This window comes from Ursus arctos, unplaced genomic scaffold (assembly GCF_023065955.2).
Source record: "Ursus arctos isolate Adak ecotype North America unplaced genomic scaffold, UrsArc2.0 scaffold_24, whole genome shotgun sequence".
Lineage (NCBI taxonomy): Eukaryota > Metazoa > Chordata > Mammalia > Carnivora > Ursidae > Ursus > Ursus arctos.
Genome location: NW_026622919.1, coordinates 6,172,246 through 6,196,978, shown reverse-complemented (window position 1 = coordinate 6,196,978; position 24,733 = coordinate 6,172,246). Strand labels below are relative to the sequence as shown.

The following is a 24,733-nucleotide window of genomic DNA, read 5'->3' as shown; positions in this document are numbered from 1 at the left end:
ACCTAGTTCGTGACCAGCAGGCCTCATGGTCACTTGATGTCCCATGGTTAGCTACCTGATTCTCAAAAGGAGCAGTTACCTGCAAAAGGCGGCATGGATATTTCCCAAAACCCTGGAGTTCTGTCTGGTAATTCTCCCTCAGGGCTCACTGGAGGCTCCAACCGGCATCAGCATTTGCAATAGATCATTTGGCTACCGCTGAATCTGCTCAGTCATAAAGCCCACGTGACAGCTCAGGGCTAAGTTTTTAATAAGAATCACACTACACTTTTCATCAGTAAAACTTTTCATCAGTAAAGCTTTCCCTTAGGGTGAACTGTAACTCCATTAAGCCAGTTTAATTCCTTGATGAGTTTTCTTTTTTTTTTTTTTTAAAGATTTTATTTATTTGACAGAGATAGAGACAGCCAGCGAGAGAGGGAACACAAGCAGGGGGAGTGGGAGAGGAAGAAGCAGGCTCATAGCAGAGGAGCCTGATGTGGGGCTCGATCCCATAACGCCGGGATCACGCCCTGAGCCGAAGGCAGACGCTTAACCGCTGTGCCACCCAGGCGCCCCCCTTGATGAGTTTTCTATACAGGGCAATTAAATTGTTTCTCTTTTCTATTTTTATTTTCATTTTTACTTTAAAATATTTTTATTAAGATCATTGTTTTCCATGAAATTTTACGATGGAAATTTAACTCAATCTAACTAATTCTAGTTTTTGCCCTTGCAAGCTGTAGCTTTTGCCCTTGTGGGCTTTCTTTTGTGGCTCTTACCTCCTCCGTGTTTATCTTCCCCACGTCAAACTTGACAGCTCAAAATCTAAGGCTCATATCTAAATGTGTGTACTTTAGCTAATGTCATTTTTCTATTAATGATTTCTTTTTTTTTTTTTTAAGATTTTATTTATTCGACAGAGATAGAGACAGCCAGCGAGAGAGGGAACACAAGCAGGGGGAGTGGGAGAGGAAGAAGCAGGCTCATAGCGGAAGAGCCTGATGTGGGGCTCGATCCCATAACGCCAGGATCACACCCTGAGCCGAAGGCAGCTGCTTAACCGCTGTGCCACCCAGGCGCCCCTCTATTAATGATTTGTAACAAAACACAACATGGAGAGAAGATTTTGTGTATTTTTTTTTAAGATTTTATTTGTTTTTGAGAGAGAGAATGTGAGCCGGTGGAGGCGGGGAAGCAAAGATATAAACAGACTCCCCACTGGGCAGGGAGCCTGAAGCAGGGCTCAGTCCCAGGATCCTGGGATCATGACCTGAAACCAAAGGCAGACACTCCCTGACTGAGCCACCCAGGCGCCCCCCCCCCCCTTTTTAAGGGGAATTTATCTAAAGGGCTTTTTTTTTTTTTTTTTTAAGCAAGCTCTATGCCCAGTTGGGACTTGAACTCATGACCCTGAGAGATCAACAGTTGCATGCTCTACCGACTGAGCCAGCCGGGCATCCCAGACTGTGTGTGTGTCTTAGCTTTCCTGCAAGGAAATTGTGAGCAAGTTCCCATAGATTTTCCTCAGTCATTCTTTATGTGCAAGGCTAGGCTATTGCTTCTCCTCACATTTCATTCTGATAACTTGGCACACGCACTATCTACACAAGTTGACAAATCAAAGAGCACAACATCCTCAAAATATGCCTTCCTTTGTTGAGTTGTGTTGGATAGCCAGTAAGTACATATTTGAAAAAGCAGGATTGGAACTAGACTCTGAGGTTGGAGAAGGTGCAGGAAGCGGGTTGGCAGGACAGTTAGCCTGACATCTACGGCTAGAATTGCTCAGGTCTGTCACCTCTATCACAGGGCTAGAGTAGACATGCACTTACTCGCTGCCATTCACAGCACAGCCACTGCAGTAGGCACTGAGGACCAAAGCTGAGTGGTGGAGGCCTGCAGAACACTGAGTGGGACAGGCAACTGCTGGAGACAGGGAGGAAATAGCCAAGCTGCTGCTCTAATGGCTGGGGAGAGTCTTCAGAACCCAGGCAGAGGCAGATGGGTGAAAATCCTGAGCTGGAATCAAGCTCCATTGAGATACTTAGAAAGCATCCTTGCATTCAAGAATCACTACAAATCCCAGGGCGCCTGGGTGGCTCAGTTGGTTAAGTGTCCAAGTCTTGATCTCAGCTCAGGTCTTCATCTCAGGGTCATAAGTTCAGGCCCAGCACTCGGCTCCACACTGGGCGTAGAGCTTCCCTAAAAAAAAAGTGGGAGGGGGGCAGGGTGGCTCAGTCAGTTAAGCATCTATCTTTAGTTCAGGTCATGATCCCAGGGTCCTGGGATTGAGCTCTGCGTCAGGCTTTCTGCTCAGTGGGGAGTCTGCTTCTCCCTCCCTCTGCTGCTCCCCCTGCTTGTGCTCTCTATGTCAAATAAATAAAATCTTAAAAAAAAAAAAAAGAATCACTACAAATCCTAAGCAGGAGAAATAAAAACACACATATTATAATAAAACTGATGAAAACAAATACGGAGAAAATCTTAAAAGCCACAGGAGGAAAGAGGAAAGTTACTTCCAAAGGAGCGACAATAAGACTTGCAGCCAACTTCTCAACAGAAAATATAAATCAGAACACAGTGGAATTAAATCTCCAAAGTGCTGAAAGAACATACCTGCCAACCTAGAATTCTATACCCAGTGAAAATATACTTCAATATTGAAGAAGATATAAAGGCATCTTTGATAACCAAAACATGAGAGTATTTGTCACCTGCAGACCTCGTTCTAAAGGAAATATTAAAAGGTGTTCTTTGGTGGGTGACTGGCTGGCTCAGTCAGAAGAGCATGTGACTCTTGATCTCAGAATTGACTTGGGGCTGGATCCCAGGATCTTGAGATCATGACCTGATCTGAAGTCAGATGCTTAACCAACTGAGCCACCCAGGTGCCCCTTTTATTAAAACTGATTTTTGGGAATGATAAAGTCCCACACTTTATTTTTAATTTTTTTAATTTTTTTAAAGTAATTTCTACACCCAACGTGGGGCTTGAACTCACAATTCAACCCAAGAAAGCAACAGGAAGGAAATAATATAGAGAAGAGCAGAAATCAATTAAATGGAAAACAAATACACAATACAAATCTCAAAACCAAGAGCTGATTCTTTGAAAAGAGTAATAGAATTGGTAACCCCTCGTGATGAGACTCTTCAAGAAGAAAAATACAAATGATATCTGGAATGTCAGGAGACACAAATACAGATCCTACAGTCTTTATAAGGATTGTAAGTGCCTTATATAAGGTATATACCCAAAGGAATTGAAAGCAGGGACTCAGATATCTATGCACCCATGTTCATCGCATTATTCATGATAGCCAAAAGGGAGAAGCAACCCAAGTTCCATCAACAGATGAACAAACAAAATGTGGTATAGTGGAATATTATCCAGCTATAAACAGGAATTCTGACACATGCTATAACATGAGCCTTGAAAACATGAAGTGAAATAAGACTCAAAAGGACAACTATCGTTTAATTTTACTCATACAAAATAGGCAAATTCATAGATAGAAAGTTTAGAAGTTATTAGGGGCTGGGGGGAGGGGGCAGTGGAATTATTGCTTAAGGGTTACAAGGTTTCTGTTAAGGGTGAGAAAAAGTTTTGGATATACATCGCTGTATGACTGTATCACTATTTACAGATCACTACATAATGGTTGTCTAACATTGTGAATATACGTAATACCACTTAATACCAAATTTTATATTAGGTTAATAATTATAAGTGGATGTTATGAACAACTTTATGCCAAAAGAATTTGAAAATTTAGATAAAATGGACAAATTCCTAGGAAAACACCATTTACCAAAATTGGTACAAGAACAAATAATATGAATAATTCTAAATTTCTGGAAGAGATTGAGTATGTAATTAATAACCCTTCCATATCCAGGGACAGCGTCCATAGGCATTCAAAATGGTCCAGTGTTTGACCTACTGCCGTAGGCTGTCCTGCAATACAGCCTCGAACAAAACTAGCCTGTCCGAACCCCTGGTAATAGAATCATTTACCTTTATATCAAGAAGGCTGGGAAAGCACCAAAATCTGCATGTGTCGTGTGCCCAGGCCGACTTCGAGGAGTTCATACTGTGAAACCTTAAGTCCTTATGAGGTTGTCTAAAATGAAAAAACACATCAGCAGGGCCTATGGTGGTTCCATATGTACTAAGTGTGTTCGTGACAGGATCAAGCGTGCTTTCCTTATCAAGGAGCAGAAAATTGTTGTGAAAGTGTTCAAGGCACAAGCACAAAGTCAGAAAGCTAAATAAAAAAATGAAGCTTTTTTGAGTAATAAAAAAAAAAATCAAAAGGCTTAAAAAAAATAACCCTTCCACAAAAAAACACTCAGGGCCTAGGTAGCTTTACCACTGAATACTGCCAAACATTTAAGGAAGAAATAATATCAATCTTACTCTTCCAAATAAGCAATAAAGAACACTTCTGAACTCATTTTATGAAGCTAGCGTACCATAATACCAAAACTTGACAAGGACATTACATAAAAGGAAAATTCCAGGCCAATTTCATTCATGAACACAGATGCAAAAATCCTAAGACAATATTAACAAATTGAATCCAGCATATATAAAAAGCATAACACATCATGACCAAGTAGAGTTCATTCCAGAATGCAAGGTTGGTTTAAGAATGAAAATCAGTAAATACAGGGGCGCCTGGGTGGATCAGTTGTTAAGCATCTGCCTTCGGATCGGGGCGTGATCCCAGAGTCCTGGGATCGAGCCCCACATCAGGCTCCTCCTCTGGGAGCCTGCTTCTTCTTCTCCCACTCCCCCTGCCTGTGTTCCCTCTCTTGCTGGCTGTCTCTCTCTCTCTCTGCGCCAAATAAATAAATAAAAATCTTAAAAAAAAAAAAAAAAGAGAGAGAGAGAGAAGAGAATGAAAATCAGTAAATACAGAATTGCCACATTCGCAGAATAAAAGAGGCAATGCTTATGATCATTTCAAAAGATGCATAAGAATTAGATAAAAGTCAATATCCATTCCAGATAAAAACTCTTAGCAAACCAGGAAGGAAAAGGAGTCTACATAATCTGATATAGTTATCTACAGTAAACCTATACCAAACATCATACTTAATGGAGAAATGTTGAAAAGTTTTCCTCTGAGATGGGGAAATGAGAAAGGGATGCCTTCTATACAACAAACAGGGTCACGCTAACGTTTTAGAGTAAGACAGTGATATATTGCAAGCTTTTCAAGGCATTTATCCTGTTGGACGGGGGAGAATGGGAAACGGAAACCAACAAAGAAGCAGTTATAGAACAATCTCTCTTCCACTTCACTCATCCTTTTTTTTCTTCTTGAGGATCAGAACCAGAGAGGAAGCAACCTTTCGGATCACCAATCAGTTGATGTTGATCATTCAACTTTAGACCAAGAAGGGGCCTTGAAATATCATCTCCTATAACAACCCTGTCGATTCACAAGAAAAGAACCATGGTCCAGAGAAATTAAAGGAGTTGCCCGAGATCCTACTGCCACTTAGATGCTATTTTCCTCTTCAGTTGGTAATGGGAGTCCCTTAGGTCCACGGCAAGCGGCCCCAGGGGCAGCAGCAACCTCGTTTCCCGGGGCGAAGGCTGTGGAGTAAAGCATCACCCATGCAGAGTGAGCAGGTCCAGTGGCACAGCTTTTGCCCTGCTGACCTCACGAGCAGAATGCTGGGGCTGGTCACACTTGAATTGTGATGTCAGGGAACAAAGCTGGGGGCAGTCTTCGAGGAGGGGGGGCCAACTTGACAGGGAGATCACAAAACAGCAGCCAAAGGGAAAGGTGAGAAGACAGTCATCAGATCCCAAGAGATGGAGAGGGTTGGGGTGGGGGCACCCGGGACTGATGGGGACCCTCCCCACAGCTACTGAAGTGGGATCAGGGCAAGGCCCCTATACCTGAGTGCCCAGGGGTCCTATTCTCTCCCACCACAGGGCAGCCAAGCCTCTAGCCCTCCCTGACATGCAGAAAGTTTCACGCAAGTATTGGCGCTTCCTTTCTTCTGAAGGCCCCTTTCGCTTACCTTGATGTGACTTCTTCCTGCCATCCACTTGCTTGTCTAAGATTTGTTCCAGGAGTTAGGGCTGGGACACGGAGGACACAATCCCCATGTTATAACCCCCGTGTGGGTGGACCGATGACACAGTCTCTGTACCCCGTGGACAGACAGCTGCTTCTATGGGAAGGACTGGTGTGCCCCTTAAAGGCCCCTCAGCTCCTGCCGTGGCTTCTTCTTGGCTCTGCTCTATCTTCTCAGGGCCAGTCCAGGACCACAACCCAGCCCTGCAGCCCCCTGCCCAGCCCTCAAGACCTCCCCAAACCCAGCTCCTGATGAGTAACAGCAGTCTCCGCACCTTCGAGGACCAAGTCCTCTGTCCCATTTGCCTGGAGGTGTTCCGCAACCCGGTCACCACTGCCTGTGGGCACAACTTCTGCATGACCTGCCTCCAAGGTTTCTGGGACCACCAGGCTACCGTGGGCGAGACGCTCTACTGCCCCCAGTGCCGAGAGAGCTTCCCCTCCAGACCGCGCCTCTGCAAGAATGTCATCCTGGAGGAGATGGTGACCTGCTTCACCCAGGCCAAGGGCCAGACCTTGGGATCCTCCCGGGTCCTGGCCGGGCCCAGGGACGTGCCGTGCGACTTCTGTTCTCCGCAGAAGCTCAAGTCAGTCAAGTCCTGTCTGCAGTGCATGGCCTCCCTGTGCGAGGAGCACCTGCGCAGCCACTTCGAGGACCAGGCGTTCCAGGACCACCAGCTGCTGGAGCCCGTGTGGGATCTCAAGAGCCGCCTGTGCCGCAAGCACCGCAAGCTGCGGCGGCTGTACTGCCGCACGGAAGGCTGCTGCGTGTGCGGGGCCTGTCTGCTGGAGGAGCACAAGAACCACGACACCATCCCCCTGGAGGAGGAGCGCGCCCGCAAGGAGGTGCGGCGGGGCGGGGGGCGGGTAGCCGGGACCTCACGGCGCTGAGTCTCCCTGAGTGTGAAAGTGTTTCACAAGCCCAGGCACACCTGTCCTTGGAGGGAAGTTACACAACCACCAAAGTGATGGTCACGGGGGCGGACGCGCCACAACGTGAGAAAGGGTTGGCCCACGTGGCCACCCGGGAAGCGTCCACAGCCAGGAGCTCAGGCCGGAGTGTAGACCCATTCACCACCCATTGAGCTCAGCTGACACTTTTTCCATAGCAAGACTTGGGCAACAAAGCAAGCGGTGTGTTGATTTGTAGTCTGGCTGGAGCTTCGTACTTGGGGGTGTGCCAGCCACGGTTCACGGACAGGCGCTTGGAACGGCACAGTTCTATCATCTGTTATAAACAAGAACGTGCCCGTTGCTGGAACAGGTGGAGACTGAAGGCTTCTCTGTAGAGAGACTTGGGACGCAGTGCTCCCTGGGCCTGGCAAGGGCCACCCCAGCGAGGTTATCTCCGGGGCTCTGTATCTGATATGTCCCTCCTCGACCCGCGGCCTCCTCTCAAGCCACGGAACCCTCCACAGCCCCTTTCTGTGGCCTGAAACCCTGTGCTCATCACCGTCAGGAGCAGAGAACCTGATTCCTAAGAATGGGGGGAGAGTGTCAGGGAGCCCCGGGCCATCTGCCCTTCAGCTCTGGTCTTTCTCTCGTGCAGGCATCTTAGGAATGTAAGAGGTATGTCTCCTCTGGGCTTATAGAAGGGCTTCTCTGAGGCCACCTCTCTGAATCAGGGGCCCTCTCCTCCTCCCTCTCGGTCCCAGGTGGAGGTTCGGAAGGTCCAGGCCAATGTGGAAAACCAGATGCTGATCATCAACTCTGACAGCCAGAAGCACCGGGGGCAGGTGGCCTTTCTCTCGGTAAGGCTGCCCCCCACCCCACCCCCACCCCGGCTCGGGCTCCCCACAGCGCCGTGCACCGGGCTGAGGGGCACTCTCAGGGCTTGGACAGGATGTCGTGGAGCCCGGCAGTCAGCAACAGGATGCCGAGGCAGGCTCCGGGCCATAACACTAGGGGTTCCTGGCTGGGGCTCAGAGATGTCTCTCGACACACCGTCCACCCCCTGCCCCCTCCCCAGAAACTGATCCAGACAACACGTGAGGAGGTGAACACCTGCTTCTCAGAGATCATCCAGGAGGTCAAACAGCTGCAGATGAAGGTCTTGGATTTTGTGGAGAAAGAGGAGGCAGCGGCTCTGGGGAAGCTGGGCAGCTCCATCCAGCAGAGCCACAACCGGCTCCTGAAGCTGGAGGGGGACAGCATCTGGCTCCGCACCCTGCTCGCCAACAGGAGTGACCAGCAGTTTCTGCAGGTGAGGCCCCACCCCCCCCATCTCTGCCCCAGGCCCTGATCCAGCCTCCACTCCCCTTCCACCCACAGGCACACCAGATCCGCCCAGACCTAGGATTAAGTGATCAGCTTTTGGGGCTGAATTTCTTTGTCCATTCTTCAGCCGCCAGGAGGTTCCCCGTCCCAGGCCGCCGGTCCTGAGCGTACACCCACCCACCTGGCTTCTTCCTCCACCTCAGCACTCAGCCTTACCCCAACTTCCCTGCCTTCATTTCCCTGGAACAGAAGGGAGTGGACCCTGGGATTCCGGGCATCTGCCACAGCCTGTGTTTCTCCAGACTCCCCCAGGCCAGGGATGGAAGCAAGACCAGAACAATCCGTACAGCCTGGAATGAAATCCCTTTTGCTTGCCCAGCCCTGGCCTGGTGCCCAGCCCGTTGCTGCTACAAGAGGGTAGCAGGCAGGGTCCCAGCAGAGGTTTGGGTGACAGCAACCTTCTCTCTGCGCGGGGCCCAGGGCTACCCAAACCCTGTGCTGGGGAACTCCTAACTCAGCACAAACCTCCTTTCTTCAGCTGGTATCACACACTCGGGAGCAGATTTCTAATTTCTAGAGCTGTTGCTCACAGTGTCCAGCCACCCCCGCCCCACACACACACCAGGAAACACTTGGCAAGGTTTTTCACTAGTGATTGAAAGCTCAAAAGAAATCCTCTTCCCATTGTTTTCTAATACACTTTGCTTAATGCACTAGGCCACAGCGGCCATGCTTTTGGCAAAGCCCTAATCTAAGACCTCACAACCAGCAGGAAGGGAGAGAGATGTCCAGGTTTGAAAACGAGCCATTTCTCCACCTGCCCCATGATTCTGGGGACCCCGGAACCCCTAGCATAAGCAGGAGCTCCTGGCACCCGCCTGGGCCCCGGCTCACGGGTGCTACTGCTGGCCGCTCCCTGCCTTCAGGAGTTCCCCAGGCTGAAGCACTTCCCCGCCTGCATGGAACCCCTGATGGGAACCAACTGTGAGGAGAAGCAGACCTTCCTCCAGTTGCCAGAGACCCTGGCAGAGCTCCGCACCCGGCTGATGGATGTGGGTCTCAGCTTCATCAATCAGCTCCTCCTGAAGGGTCAGTACCTGGCAGCCAGGGGCCACTGGAGACTCGCCTGCATTCTGGGGGTGGGACTGCCCTACAGGGCAGTGTTTGGGGTTCCAGGCACTTGCAGAGAGCTCTGCTTGCCCCTGTGCACCTTCCCCCAGGTGACGCAGCCTCCTGGAAGCCCATGCCTCTCCCCAGAAGGACGCTGGGCTGTAAGAGTGTCCTCAGCAAAGCCCCTCCATCTCCCCCAGGCATTAAGATGAACTCCTATGAGGTGCTTCCCCCCGCTGTGGACAGGAAAACACTTCTCAAGTGTGAGTCTTCAGTACTGGGGTCCAGAACGAAGGGTGGGAAAGAAAGGAGCAGGTCCCAGGGGGGCCTTGTCTTCCCCAGCCCCACCTGCATTCAGAACAGGGCTCCAGAGAGATTCCAGCTCTCGCTCGCCCTGACCTCCCACTGGTGACTGGAGACCTCAGAATGACTCAGCCTGTGACCCCAAGGCCCTGCTGGGGAGGGGAGGTCTATCCCGTCACCCCATGGCTGGGGCAAGGAGCTGCCTGCTGCCCTCCCTGGCTCTGGTGTGGCACAACCTCTGCCCTCAGCTCCGCGCCTGCCAGCGCCCCCGGGCTTTAGCCAAGCCAGCTGGGACGACACTTCCACTTCTTCCTCAGACAATCTCCCTTTTCATTTGCTGCTTCTGCAGCCCCTCTCCTGGGCCGGCCGGGGAGGCGCATCTCGGTGACTTCTCTGAGATGCTGTGGGTCTCGCTGGTGAATCCCTGAGTCCCCCCCCCCCCGCTAGGAGCCCTTGACCTTCCCTCAGTCCCCTTCAGTCTTGTGTCCTCAGCCTGTGGGGGCGCTCAGCCCGGCTCCCTTTCCCGTCCCCTCCCCGCAGATTACTGCAACCTGAACTTTGACCCCACCACGGCCAGCGAGGAGCTGTTCCTGTTCAAGGAGACCCACTCGGTGCTGAACCTGGGCATCCTCCTGGAGCCCTTCGCCACCGGCGGCCCCTTCCCCGGCTTCAAGCAGTGGCCGCAGGTGCTGTGCTCGCGCGGCCTGTCCGAGGGCCGCCACTACTGGGAGGCCGACGTGTCCAACTCGTGGGTGTGCCTGGGCCTCACCTACCGCCGCAGCCCCCCGCTCGGCGGCCGCCCGCGCCGCAACATCGTCTACCTGCTGGGCCGCAACCCCTACTCGTGGTGCCTGGAGTGGGACTCGCTCAAGTTCTCCGTGTGGCACAACAACACGCAGACGGTGCTGCACGGCGGCTACCACCGCACGCTCGGCGTGGCGCTCGACTGCGGCGCCGGCTGCCTCTCCTTCTACGGCGTGGCGGGCGGCGTGAGCCTGCTCTACCGCTTCCTCGTCTCCTTCCTGGAGCCGCTCTACCCCGCGGTCATGGTCAGCAGCGGCGCCTCGGTCACGCTCAAGCAGCGCCCGGAGGCGGAGGCGTAGGCGGCGCCCAATAAAGCTGGACTCGAGCGCTGGCTCGGCCCGCGGGGAGGGACGCGGGGGGGGGGGGGGCGCCGCGGGAGGTCCCGGCCCCGGGGCGGAGGGGGAGGGAGGGCGGCGAGGCGGACCCCTCCGTTCCCGCAGCCACAGAAGGGCTCTGAGCCAGGCTGGAGTTCCCCCCGGGACTGGGGACAGTCCCTCCGGAGGGCGGATTCCTGGCCCGGGTGCACAGTCTCCCCCACCGTGGCGACCACCCTCCTAAGCCCCACCAGAGGCCCCTGGCCTTGGTTGTCCAGGCTGGTCCTGGCTACACAGCAACATGTGGCCTGAGTGGGGGGGTCTTGGAACAGATGGCTTCTCTCGCTCCTCGCCCGCAAGTGACCGGGCTGAGAGCTGCCCCTGACAGGTTGGAGGGGGTTCTGTCCCAGTCGCTTCATTGGGGGCTGGGAGGTTAAGGCCAGGCACCCAGGCTGACCTCAGGCCCAAAGAAAGGCTGAGGACCCTGACCAGGTTCACAGTCTAGAGCCGATGTGGACCTGAAGCTGTCCACTCTCCACCCTCCTGTGTGTGGCTGAGCTCTGTTTTCCCCAGCCATCCGCCCACCCCACTCCGCTCTCCCAGCGTGTAGCACTGCCCCAAAGCAGTGGGGCTGCTTCCCCATCCGGGCCTCTGCCAGCCCACCTGCGCCAGGGCATGTGCGGAAGTCAGCCCGCCAGGCTGGATCCCGCCGGGTTCCTGCCTGGAGACCGCAGGAGCCTGGGGACTCAGCCCCTCTGGGGAAGCCCCCGCATTATTTCCAGCCTCAACCAGCCGCTTGTCCCTACAGTTGGCTTCTCCTGCCGAGGCTGTCAGGTTAATGATTGACTCTGAAGAGGAAACGCCACAAGTCCTGGGAGAAAACCCCTTGGGCAGTGTAGTCCAGAACCAGCCCGAACAGTGCCCGGCCCCACGGGTGTGCCTGAATTCCATCCCCACCTGGCCTGTTGGAAGAGAAACCCCAGTTTCCCATCAAGAGAGGTCATTTTGGGGCCAGGGCAGGGCCAGACCGGAATCAGGTGTAGGGGGGTACTTTCAAGGTCTCTGAGGGTGGGCCACCCTTTGGCTCCTCTGAGCAAGCTACAGCTGTGGTTTCTTGCTGACCTTCCTTTCTGGAGTCTTCACTCAGCACAAATTCCAATAAGACTTGCTCCCCTTGAGCTGTTTCCCATGCTGATAGGAATGAAATGTAAACTTTTCCGCAGTGTTCAGGAGAGGTCTTTCACATCCAAATGCCTAAATCTTGGCTCCCCACCCCCGACCCCTGCAATCTTCATTCTTCCCAGGCTGAGGTCCAGAAGTGCTGAGGAGGCAAATGTGAGGTACAAGGAGACAGCAGGGGTCTGCTCTCACTAGCCACCTGGATCTCCGAGTCTTCCCCCATCTCCTTGCAAGGAGGTAGCTACCCTTGCCAGCTCCTCCTGGGTGCTGTGTGATGCTGGAACCATCCCGACACCTTCCGGCACATCTGAAATCCACATCTGAACTAATGGGGGTATTTGCTTTCCTAAACAGCTCTTCATTTGCAGTTCCTAGGCCACTAGGAATTCATAATGATAGTCCTGGGGGGTCCTCAAATGCTGTTTAGTATTTCACAAAGCCAAATGGCAAGCAGGCCTGCACATCAGGGAGGCTAGCCGGCAAACCAAGGTGTCAGCATTTTCTGCTCACGCCTCAGCATGTACCTCATGGCAGAAATATTCTAGAAGGGTCCTCCCGGGTGCAAGATCAGCCAGTGCTCTTGGATAATCAAGTCTGTGAACCCCACCCCTTCCCTTTCCCCCACTGTGGAGACACCAGGAAAGAGACTGTCCCTGGAACACGCCACCCACACACTTCTCATGCCTTCCTGTTCCTGTCTTAGCACTCAAATATTTTTTTATTGTGGATCCGAACAGGCTGTAAACTAGTCTGTCACCAAAGATTGTTTTGCTTTAAAAATGTCCGTGTTGTTCTTTACAAAAAAGATTGTGTTCCTGTATTACTTGGGTAATTTTAAAATCTTTTTTGCATTTTCTATAAAAGTAATGTTGCTTTTATTTAACAACACATGGCGTCTACTATATGCCAGCCACTGTTCACGGCAAATGAAATGTTCATGGCAAATATGAACTCACATAATCCTCACAATAACCTTATAAACAGGTATGAATTATCCCCATTGTATGGATAAGGAAACTGATAAGAGGTTAATTGACTTGTCCAAAGTCGTGAAGGTATATAATTGAGCCAGGATTCAAATCTAGACTTTTTTTAGCCATTATGCTACACCGCCTCCCCTATTCTGCATTTGCTATAGAAAACTTACAACACGCAAAAGTAATTCAAAATGCAAAAAATGATTTGTTCCCTGGCTGTATGACATTATATTCTACAAATCTGTCCTATAGCTTTGGTATGTGTGTGTGTGTTTGTTTGTTTAATCTCTACACCCAACATGGGGCTCAAACTCACGACCCCGAGATCAAGAGTTGCATGCTCTTCCGACTGAGCCAGCCAGGCACCCCTCCTATGGCTTTGTTTTGTCTTTAATTCCTTCCTTGATTCCCACTGGAGGTGGGTGGCAAGTGGCAAGCCAGCCAAAGCCACAGATATTCCTTCCTGCATGTTACTCCCAAGTTTGGCCCAAACTCAGAAGGGTCAAGGTAGGGGCCAAAGGATGCTGGCAGCAGCCATGGTTTCCACCCAGCTCATCATGCCGTCCCATAGTGGGGGGAGAACAGAAGCAGGACCAGGTGGCAGGAACCTAGGGAAGAAGCCTGAACCCTGCCCTCTCACAAGGGATGGTATGCTCAGGCTGGGGATAAAAGGGAGAGGATGTTGGGGCGCCTGGGTGGCACAGCGGTTAAGCGTCTGCCTTCAGCTCAGGGCGTGATCCCAGCGTTCTGGGATCGAGTCCCACATCAGGCTCCTCCGTTATGAGCCTGCTTCTTCCTCTCCCACTCCCCCTGCTTGTGTTCCCTCTCTCGCTGGCTATCTCTGTCAAATAAATAAATAAAATCTTAAAAAAAAAAAAAAAGGGAGAGGATGTTTGTGGGAGCCTCGGGCAGAGTATGCCTGGCATATGGTGGGTACCCAGTGGCTGGCAGGAACATCCCACCCAAGAGAGCATAAGCTCAACTCTGCACTTTTCCTGTGAGGAGGGCCCCTGGTGGTACATGGACCAGGTCCCACCAGCTAAGGGGAGGTGGGCTATCTCCAGCCTGCCCTGTTGGCTCAGTCCCACCCCGACTCTACCCTCCTTGGGGTGGCTCCTTGGCACAAACCTCAGTCTCCTGTAGCTCTCATGGGCTTCATTACTAGCCCTTACACTACCCTACCTTCCAGAAGGTCTTCCCTCCTGGCCTTTGCTCATGCTGTCCCTGCTGCCTGGAGCACTCTTCCACCGTTGCCCCCTCAAGTCCTACCTGTCACTTGTCATGTACTCCCATGTGGTCCTTAAGAGCACTAACATGCTCTGTGTTCCAAGAAGCCAGTCTTGAAACACCCCCAAACCAAGTGGGGTCCCCTCCTCTCTGCTGCCATAACACTCTCTGCATGCATCCCTCCTAGCAACCACTTGTTTCACATGAGAATTCTCCATCGGTTGCAGGGGCAGGCTGGATATTTCATGTCTCCAGTGCTTAACGCATGCCTGCCAGAGAGCAGGTGCCTAATAAATGTTGACCCGAGGACTGAAGGAAATTTTCCAGAGGTTGGAGGGTGGGGGCCACCCAGATCCTTTCCTGGGTTAGGTCAGGCTGGGTGTGAGTGGCCTGGCACAGCTGCCCAATGACTTCCTTCTCCTCCCTTTGCCATCCTTTTGCTAAGTTAAGTCTGCACATGCCCCGCATCCAGGTGGGAGCAAAGGACCTTCCTATTCTTCCATTTGCTTCCATTTTCGACCTCCCCTTTAGTGTGAAGACTCTTGGAGACCAAGGATCCTCCAGGAGGTGTGCAAAGGGAGAAACACATACCTCTCTCAGCTTCTGTTTCCTGATCTGCAAAACAGCATGGATAGGGATACCGTTCATATATGCTAAAGGTTATATGATTCCCAGTGCTTCTCAAACCAGGCAGCTGGGAAGCGTACATTTGGGACAAGGCCAGGATTAGGAAGAAACAAGTGAGGCATTCACCTCAGGCACAAAATTTAAGAAAGGGCTCCAAGGGGCACCTGGGTGGCTCAGTCGGTAAAGCGTCTGCCTTGGGCTCAGGTCATGATCCTAGAGTCCTGGGGTTGAGCCCCACATCGAGCTCCCTGCTTAGTGGGGAATCTGCTTCTCCCTCTCCCTCTGCTCCTCCCCTGGCTCATGCTCTCTCTCTCACTCTCTCTCTCTCAAATAAATAAGATATTTTAAAAAGAAGGGTACTAAATGAGAAAAATATGCAGCCAAGAATACTTTATCCAGCTAGGCTGTCATTGAAAATAGGAGGAGTGATAGAAAGTCTCCAGGACAAACAGAAACTAAAAGAATTTGCGATCACCAAACCAGCCCTACAAGAAATATTGAAAGGGGTCCTCTAAGCAAAGAGAGAGCCCAAAAGCGACATAGACCAGAAAGGAACAGAGACAATATACAGTAACAGTCACCTTACAGGCAATACAATGGCACTAAATTCGTATCTTTCAATAGTTACCCTGAATGTAAATGGGCTAAATGCCCCAATCAAAAGACACAGGGTATCAGATTGGATAAAAAAGCAAGACCCATTGATATGCTGTCTGCAAGAGATTCATTTTAGACCCAAAGACACCTCCAGATTTAAAGTGAGGGGATGGAAAACCATTTATCATGCTAATGGACATCAAAAGAAAGCTGGGTGGCAATTCTTATATCAGACTAATTAGATTTTAAACCAAAGACTGTAATAAGAGATGAGGAAGGACACTATATCATACTTACAGGGTCTATCCAACAAGAAGATCTAACAATTGTAAATATTTATGCCCCTAGCAGGGGAGAAGCCAATTATATAAGCAAATTAATAACAAAATCAAAGAAATACATCGACAATAATACAATAAAGGTAGGGGATTTTAACAGCCCCCTCACTGAAATGGACAGATCATCTAAGCAAAAGATCAACAAGGAAATAAGGGCTTTAAATGACACTCTGGACCAGATGGACTTCACAGATATATTCAGAACATTCCATCCCAAAGCAATAGAACACACATTCTTCTCTAGTGCACATGGAACATTCTCCAGAATAGATCACATCCTGGGTCACGAATCAGGTCTCAACTGGTACCAAAAGATTGGGATCATTCCCTGCATATTTTTGGACCACAGTGCTTTGAAACTCGAACTCAATCACAAGAAGAAAGTTGGAAAGAACTAAAATACATGGAGGCTAAAGAGCATCCTACTAAAGAATGAATGGGTCAACCAGGAAATTAAGGAAGAATTTTAAAAATGCATGGAAACAAATGAAAATGAAAACACATCCGTTCAAAATCTTTGGGATGCAGCAAATGTGGTCCAAAGAGGGAAGTATATAGCCTTTCTCAAGAAATAAGAAGCCATTCTCAAGAAACAAGAAAGGTCTCAAATAGACAACCTAATCCTACATGTAAAGGAGCTTGAGGAAGACAGCAAATAAAGCCTAAAACCAACAGGAGAAGAGAAATAATAAAGATCAGAGCAGAAAGCAATGAAATAGAAATCAAAAGAACAGTAGAACAGATCAATGAAACTAGGAGCTGGTCCTTTGAAAGAATTAATAAGATTGATAAACCCCTGGCCAGACTTATCAAAAAGAAAAGATGAAAGACCCAAATTGATAAAATCATGAATGAAAGAGGAAAGATCACAACCAACACGGAAGAGATACAAACAATTATAAGAACGTATTAGGAGCAACTATATTCCAACAAATTAGACAATCTGGAAGAAATGGATGCTTTCCTAGAGACTATAAAATACCAAAACTGAACCAGGAAGAAATAGAAAACCTGAACAGACCCATAACCAGCAAGGAAATTGAAGCAGTCATCAAAAGTCTCCCAACAAACAAGAGTCCACGGTTGGATGGCTTCCCAGGGGAATTCTACCAAACATTTAAAGAAGAATTAATACCTATTCTTCTAAAACTGTTTCAAAAAATAGAAATGGAAGGAAAACTTCCAAACTCATTTTATGAGGCCAGCATTACCTTGATCCCAAAACCAGACAAAGACCCCACCAAAAAAGGAGAATTACAGACCAATATCCCTGATGAACATGGATGCAAAAATTCTCACCAAAATACTAGCCAATAGGATCCAACAGTACATTAAAAGTATTATTCACCATGATCAAGTGGGATTTATTCCTGGCCTGCAAGTTTGGTTCAACATCAGCAATCAATCAATGTGATACACTACAGTAATAAAAGAAAGGACAAGAACCATATGATCCTCTCAATAGATGCAGAAAAAGCATTTGACAAAGTACAGCATCCTTTCCTGATTAAAACTCTTCACAGTGTAGGGATAGAGGTTACATACCTCAATGTCATAAAAATCATCTCTGAAAAAGCCACAACGAATAGCATTCTCAATGGGGAAAAACTGAGAGCTTTTCCCCTAAGGTCAGGAATGCGGCAGGGATGTCCACTATCACCCTGCTGTTCAACATAGTACTAGAAGTCCTCAGCAATCAGACAACAAAAAGAAATGAAAGGCATCCGAATCAGCAAAGAAGAAGTCAAACTCTCACTCTTTGCAGATGATATGAAACTTTATGTGAAAAACCCAAAAGACTCCACCCCAAAACTGCCAGAACTCATACAGGAATTCAGTAAAATGGCAGGATATAAAATCAATGCTCAGAAATCAGTTACATTTCTATACACCACCAACGAGAGAGAAGAAAGAGAAATTAAGGAGTCGATCCCATTTACAATTACACCCAAAATCACAAGATACCTAGGAATAAATCTAACCAAAGAGGCAAAGGATGTGCCTCTGAAAACTATAGAATAGTCATGACATAAATTGAGGAAGACACAAAGAAATGGAAAAACGTTTCATGCTCATGGATTGGAAGAACAAATATTGTTAAAATGTCTATGCTACCTAGAACAATCTACACATTTAATACCATCCCTATCAAAGCACCATCAACTTTTTTCACAGAAATGGAACAAATAATCCTAAAATTTGTATGGAACCAGAAAAGACCCCGAATAGCCACAGGAATGTTGAAAAAGAAAACCAAGGCTGGTGGCATCACAATTCTGGACTTCAAGCTCTATTACAAAGCTGTAATCATCAAGACAGTATGGTACTGACACAAAAACAGACACATGGATCAGTGGAACAGAATAGAGAACTCAGAAATGGACCCTCAACTCTATGGTCAACTAATCTTTGACAAAGCAGGAAAGAATATCCAATGGAAGAAAGACAGTCTCTTCAACAAACAGTGTTGGGGAAATTGGACAGCCACATGCAGAAGAATGAAACTGGACCATTTTCTTACATCATACACAAAAACAGACTCAAAATGGATGAAATACCTAAATGTGAGACAGGAATCCATCAAAATCCTGGAGGAGAACACAAGCAGCAACCCCTGTGACCTCGGCCACAGCAACCTCTTGCTAGACACATTGCCAAAGGCAAGGGAAACAAGGGCAAAAATGAACTATTGGAACTTCATCAAGATAAAAAGCTTTTGCACAGCAAAGGAAACAGTCAACAAAACCAAAAGACAACCGACAGAATGAGAGAAGATATTTGCAAATGACATACCAGATAAAGGGCTAGTATCCAAAATCTATAAAAAACTTATCAAACTCAACACCCAAGGAACAAATAATCCAATCAGGAAATGGGCAGAAGGCATGAACAGACATTTCTGCAAGGAGACATCCAAATGGCCACAGACACATGACAAAGTGCTCAACATCACTCAGCATCAGGGAAATACAAATCAAAACCACACTGAGATACCGCCTCACACCAGTCAGAATGGCTAAAGTTAACAAGTAGGGAAACGACAGATGTTGGCGAGGATGCAGAGAAAGGGGAACCCTCTCACACTGCTGGTAGGAATACAAGCTGGTGCGGCCACTCTGGAAAAGTATGGAGGTTCCTCAAAAAGTTGAAAACAGAGCTACTCTATGACCCAGCAATGGCACTACTAGGTATTTACCCCAAAGATACAAATGTAGTGATCTGAAGGGGCACCTGCACCCCAATGTTTGTAGTAGCAATGTCCACAATAGCCAAACTATGGAAAGAGCCCAGATGTCGATCGACAGATGAATGGCTAAAGAAGATGTGGTCTATATACACAATGGAATAGTACTCAGCCATCAAAAAATGAAATCTTGCCATTTGCCACGACATGGATGGAACTAGTGAAATAAGTCAATCAGAGACAGACAATTATCATATGATCTCACTGATACATGGAATTTGAGAAACAAGGCAGAGGATCATAGGGGAAAAGAGGAAAAAAATGAAACAAGACGAAACCAGAGAGGGAAGCAAACCATAAGAGACTCTTAATCTCAGGAAACAAACTGAGGGTTGCTGGAGTGAAGGGGGATGGGCGGGATGGGGTGGCTGGTGATGGGCATTGGGGAGGGTATGTGTTGCGGTGAACTCTGTGTATTGTGTGAGACTGATGAATCACAGACCTGTACCCATGAAACAAATAATACATTATATGTTAATAAAAAAAAGAGATTGCAACATTAAAAAAAAAAGAAAGGGCTCCAAAAGACTCAGTAATCAAGATAAATCTTTTAATGCAATATTTACAAAATCAAAATTAATGCAAAAATCCATGATGGGCAGAATATCAAAATAGTAAATAAAGACCAGATCTGACCCAGTACTTACACTACTTGATTTGTAACCCGTCAGACTAAGTCTGGCCCTGATTCCAATAAAATGTTATTCATGAAACTAGGTGACTCCATTGGCCATAGTTTGTTGATCTGATTTTCCATAATTATGGCATTATATTATTTGCCTTGATTAGTGAATTTTCTTGGTATCCCATAAATTTTGAGCCCAGGCAAGTGCTTCACTCCCCTCGCCCTAGATGAGCATGTCACGTCTCTGGAACTGAGTAGCTGGAATCGAGTAGGGGTAAGCGTCAGGGATGTCAAGTGTCCTGCAACACTCAGAAGAGACAACCCCTAATACCCTGTTGTTAGTAGGGTATATATGTGCGCAGATACGTCAAATGAAAAGTTAAACAACATTCATTTAGCCTCTCACCCTTGCCAAAATAAATAATAATCGAAGTGTCAGAAGCGCAAGGGCACCCATTAAAAGGCTTTTGGTTCCCTGCCAAGTGTTTCTGGAAGCTGACTCTTCCTCATTTGCGACTTGATTCTTCCTGCCTGGAGGACATGTGCCTTAGTGCTTTTGCGTTTCACACGTAGTTGGGAGATGACACCGGTGGTTAGGTTTCTGCCCGGTTTGCTCCAATGTTCCACAAATGTCCTCTGAGTGGCTCTTGCGGGCCAGGCACAGGGCTCCCCATGGGGGCTGCGGTGTGAATCAAGATAGATGGAGTCCCCACCCCCGTGCCACTCAGGGAATGGAGTAGAAGAGACGCTAGAACCAGTCGCAGTAGTGAGTGTCTCTAGCCACGCGCTGAGGTAAAGGCTCTTCAGGGGAAGAGATGACAAGGAGCCACCCCACGCCAAGCATCAGCAAACTGTGGCCCTTTGCCCCTTTTTGTAAACCCTACAAGCTAAGACTGGTTCTTACATATTTTTAACGGGGAGAAAAATCAAAAGAAGAATATTTTGTAACACATGAAAATTACATGATGTTCAGACTTCAGTGTCCATAAATAAAGCTTCGCCCGTTTGTTTACATATTGTCTGTAGCTGCTTTTGCCCACAATGGCAGAGTTGCAGCAGAGACTGGCTTGCAAAACCTAAAATATCTACCATCTGGCCCTTGACAGAAAACGTGCGCCAACTCCTGATTTAAATCAGTATAATGCACAACAGTGGAAAGGTCAAAGAGGAGAGGTAGGTGTGCTAGGAGGAATAACTAGGGGAACCAGCCTCGCAGGGAAATAAGGGAAGTCTTCCTGGAGGGAGTGATGTTTGAGCCATGATCTGAAATGATAGGAGTTTCCAGGCAAAGGAGATCGGGACAGTCCTCCAAGCAAGGGGAGCAGGAGAGGCAGAGCCCCCACACCTGGAGGAACATGGCAAGTGGAGACGGCCAGGGTGGCTGGAGGGCAGTGCGTGAGGAAGAGCGATTCGGGGCTGAAAGGGCGGGCAAGGGCCAGGCTTGGAGGGTCTTCTTCATCCTGCAAGTCTTGAGCAGGGTGAGCAATGGGTCAAGATCAGACTTACTTTGCAGAAAGATCAGAGCAGCTACAGTATTGAACAGGGATTTGAGGTCTCAGACGAACAACAATGGCGGAGACTGGTCCAGGGGTGGTGGCGGCGGAGATGCGGGTAAGTGGCCAGAGGGGAGAAACAGTAGGAGGTAAAGTGAGCAGGACTTGGTTATGGATTAGATATGGGGCATAAGAGAGACAGAAGGTCACAGGACGCTGACACTTCTATTGACTGAAATGGAGCCCAGAAGAAAGACCCAGTTTGGCTGGGGTGTGGGGAGGGGCCGTGGAGGACAGCACCCACGGCGAGTACTGGCTGATATTGGATTTGGGTACATTTGGGGCACACAGTGAAGGTGCCAGTTTGGATATCTGGAATGCGGGCTCATCAGCATACAGGTGGTGGTGGGAGACAGGTGTGCAGTGAAAGAGGCCAGGGTGAAGATCAGAATCTGCGGAACCCTGCCATTCAAAGGTCAAGGATAAACAGCCAGAGTGGCAAGAGAAGTGGCAGGAAACCCAGGAGAGAATGATGTCCTGCACACCAAGGAAAGAATGGATTTCAAGGAGGGAGGGGTCAGCGGGGTCAGACACTTTAGGTGAGAACAAAACACGTCCTTTGGATGTGGTGACCTGGGAATGACCAGAAGGGGCAGAAGTACAGCTTTTGAGGATGGAGGGAGGAGGGGAGTTGTGGAAACACTCCCAGGGAGAGGGGATACCTCTCATATCCAGTTGGGCCACGGAGGGAGCTGGAGCAGGAGCTGGAGGGGAATATGAATGGAAGGAGGATAGACCTTTGGTTTTGTTTAATTTTGGGAGAGACCTGAGCTCGTTTAAATGCCAATCTTGCACCACAGCCTATCTGCATGATGATTCAGAATTCCTCCGGGTAGATCGGCGCCCAGCAGAAATTTTAGACTTAGCAGGAAATGCTCAAGCTCCCACAGTTGCCAAGGGAAGGAGACTCAGTGCAGAAGGTGCAGGCCAGGAGCACCAGGGAAGATGTCTCGGAGGAGAGGGGCCTGGGGCTGCACCATGACGTTGGGTGACTCCATCAGGCCGCAAATGCATCCTGCAACTGTATTGGGTTAAATAGCACCCCCCACCTCCCCAAAAAATACACGTCTACCTAGAACCTCAGAATGTGACCTGATTTGAAAATAGGGTCTTTGTAGACATAATTAGTTAATAGGCGGTTATGTTGGAGTAGGGTGGGCCCTAATCCAATGACCAGTGTCTTTATAAGAAAACAGAGACCCAGAGATCCCCAGACAGAGAGAGAAGATGGAGGCAGAGATTGGGAAGATGCTTCCACAAGCCAAGGATTACCGGCAGCCCCGGGGACACAGGCGCGGAACGGATTCCCCCTCAGAGCTCCAGAGAGAACCAACCCTGCCAATACCTTGATCTCGGACTTCTGGCCTGTAGAGCTGTCAGAGAATACATTCCGGTTGTCTTAAGCCCCCCGGTTTGTGGTCCTTTGTCATGGAAGCCCCAGGAAACCAACATGGCGCCAGTTGAAGACTACACGCTGGTCTGCCAGACACCGGAGACACCAAAGCTGGTCATCGCCCAGGTGGTCCTGGCTCTCCGGAAGCTGTGACATCCAGATGAGTCTCTGGAAGAGGTGGCACTGGGTCTCTGTCATTGTAACAGTGGGGGCTTTCCAGGGTAGTGGGGTAGCGCCTGTGTGAAAACAGGGACATGACCAAGCACCAGTCAGGACGGGAGCAAAGGAAGGGAAAGTACCAGCAGGGGAGGAGGACCAGCAGAGATCTGAACTTGATTCTTCAGTGCTCTGGGCACTGGAGGCAGGCCCTTCCGGGAGTGGCATTATCCGGTTTGCGTGATCAAGGCTGAGTGGGAGTGAGAGAGAAGGTCCTGGACGTGAAGTGAGGACACAAGCAGGGGAGGTAAGGAAGGGCAGGAATGCACGCGAGGTGGGGTAGATGAAGAAGTGAGTTCAATGGGTTATCAGCGTGTGGGCTGGGAGTATTGGGAAATTGTGTCCCGGGCCCTGCCCAGGTGTGGACAGAGTGGTCCGGGAACTCAAAGCCAGAGAAGGCTTTTAGGTACAGCCCCTGAAAAGGTGGGTGCTTTTGGAAGATGAATCTGGCAGTCCAGGCAGGGAGGCTCAGTAGAGAGATCCTATCAAGGCTCAGTGTCTGTGCTGCGTGGGTCTGATGTGGCCCCAGCGTCAGGAAAAGATAAGACATACGACCAAGATGGGAAAGAGGAGTCAGCAGAATTAACGATTAGCTGGATGTGACAATGGAGGCAAAGGGGAGGGAGGGAGGCCTGGGACTAAGTCAGAGAACGGTGGTGGGCCCCGGTCTGAAAAGGAAGATGGCAAGGATGGTGTGGGGACAGGCTAAGTTGGGGTGACAGAAAATCACAAGGAGATGGGCCTGGAGCTCTGGAGAGAGGGGGCTAGGCTGGAGGAGAGTGTCTGGGTAAGAGGCAAGAAGGAGGAAGCAGGAGAAGGAAGAGGGGACACCAGATGAGGGCATGGCCCCAAAGCCAAGGGAGCATCCCTCCAACAGCTCCTCCTAGCTAGAAGAGAGCAAAGTGGGTATTTGGAAAGAGCTGTGTCCAGGCCGTAGTTCTAGAAGTGACTGCCTGCCTGATTTATGACCATTGCCCCTTCCCACACACCTGAACTCAGGGCAGGGCTCAGCACAGGGATAATCTCAAATCAGGGGGTATAAGGTCACCCTGTGGTTTCTCTTGTCCTGTTTCCCAGCCTGGTCCCAGCATAGGGCAACATGCTGCCCCTGAGGGGGAGAGAGCAGGACATCTCTGCCCCCCCAAGAGGTGGGGGCTGAGGCAGAGTGGGGGGTGGAAGCTGTGGGTGCCCAACATCACCACCAGCATCTATGGCCAGCTCCAGGACAGACTGTGCCCATCAAATCTGAATTCACGGCGTCTTTGGGCAAAGAGCCAGCTGGGTGGCATGGCCTAGACGTCTGGGGCCAGCCAACAAGCTGCCACACACCCTGAGCAGAATGGGGCAAACAGGCAGAGGAGTGAAGAGGAGAAAGAATAGAGAAGCTGCCCCAGCGCTGGTGGAAAAGGAAAGGCACTGAGGGGTCCAGCCACCAGCCGTGTCCAGGACAGCCCAGACAGGTTGCCCCCACTGTCCCAGCAGGGACAAAGCCAGGGACACCACAGGGTCACAGCCAGAGGCCAAGAGCTGGGGAGAGGGGCAGAGAGACCAGGACCCCATCCTGGAACGTTTAAGTACTTAAAATATATTTAAAGAATCCCAGACTGTGGGCTTAGGGTGTCAAGACCCAGGAATGGGAGAGTTACTTGGATGGGCAATCGTTCATTCCTTCATTCAGCCAGTGGGCCAGTACCTGGACACCACTCCATACTGCTGACCCTTCTCGTAGCTATTATAATCCTGCATGACGCGCTGTGCTAAGTGCGGGGGACGCACTGATCCACCCGCCAGAAAGCTGCTAAGCCTCAGGGAGCTTATTTCGAGACACACAGCACTCAGCAGGATAAATGCCTCCACCTGTAAGGTCTGAGAGGCCTTCTTGGAGGAAAGCGCTTCTAAGTGGACACCTGAAGACCAACCAGGGGCCAA

At 49.5% G+C, this 24,733-nt stretch overlaps 1 protein-coding gene and 1 pseudogene across 1 annotated transcript; both read left to right on the top strand.

Annotated features, from left to right (window-relative positions):
* The first annotated feature begins 3,905 nt into the window (after positions 1-3,905).
* On the top strand, positions 3,906-4,258 carry LOC113244652 (60S ribosomal protein L34-like; annotated as a pseudogene).
* Positions 4,259-4,678: 420 nt separating this feature from the next.
* Positions 4,679-10,813, top strand: LOC113244653 (E3 ubiquitin/ISG15 ligase TRIM25-like). The gene is made up of 6 exons (XM_026484189.4): positions 4,679-6,926; positions 7,736-7,831; positions 8,050-8,283; positions 9,224-9,386; positions 9,608-9,670; positions 10,251-10,813. Exons 1-6 carry the CDS (start codon positions 6,180-6,182, stop codon positions 10,811-10,813), a joined length of 1,866 nt encoding a protein of 621 aa, XP_026339974.1. The 5' UTR covers positions 4,679-6,179.
* The last annotated feature ends 13,920 nt before the right edge of the window (positions 10,814-24,733 follow it).

Coding starts and splice junctions, on each gene's coding strand:
- LOC113244653 (XM_026484189.4), top strand. CDS start 6,180: ATGGGAAGGACTGGTGTGCCCCTTAAAGGCCCCTCAGCTCCTGCCGTG. Junction 6,927..7,735: donor AGGAGCGCGCCCGCAAGGAG/GTGCGGCGGGGC, acceptor TCTCGGTCCCAG/GTGGAGGTTCGGAAGGTCCA. Junction 8,284..9,223: donor GTGACCAGCAGTTTCTGCAG/GTGAGGCCCCAC, acceptor CCCTGCCTTCAG/GAGTTCCCCAGGCTGAAGCA.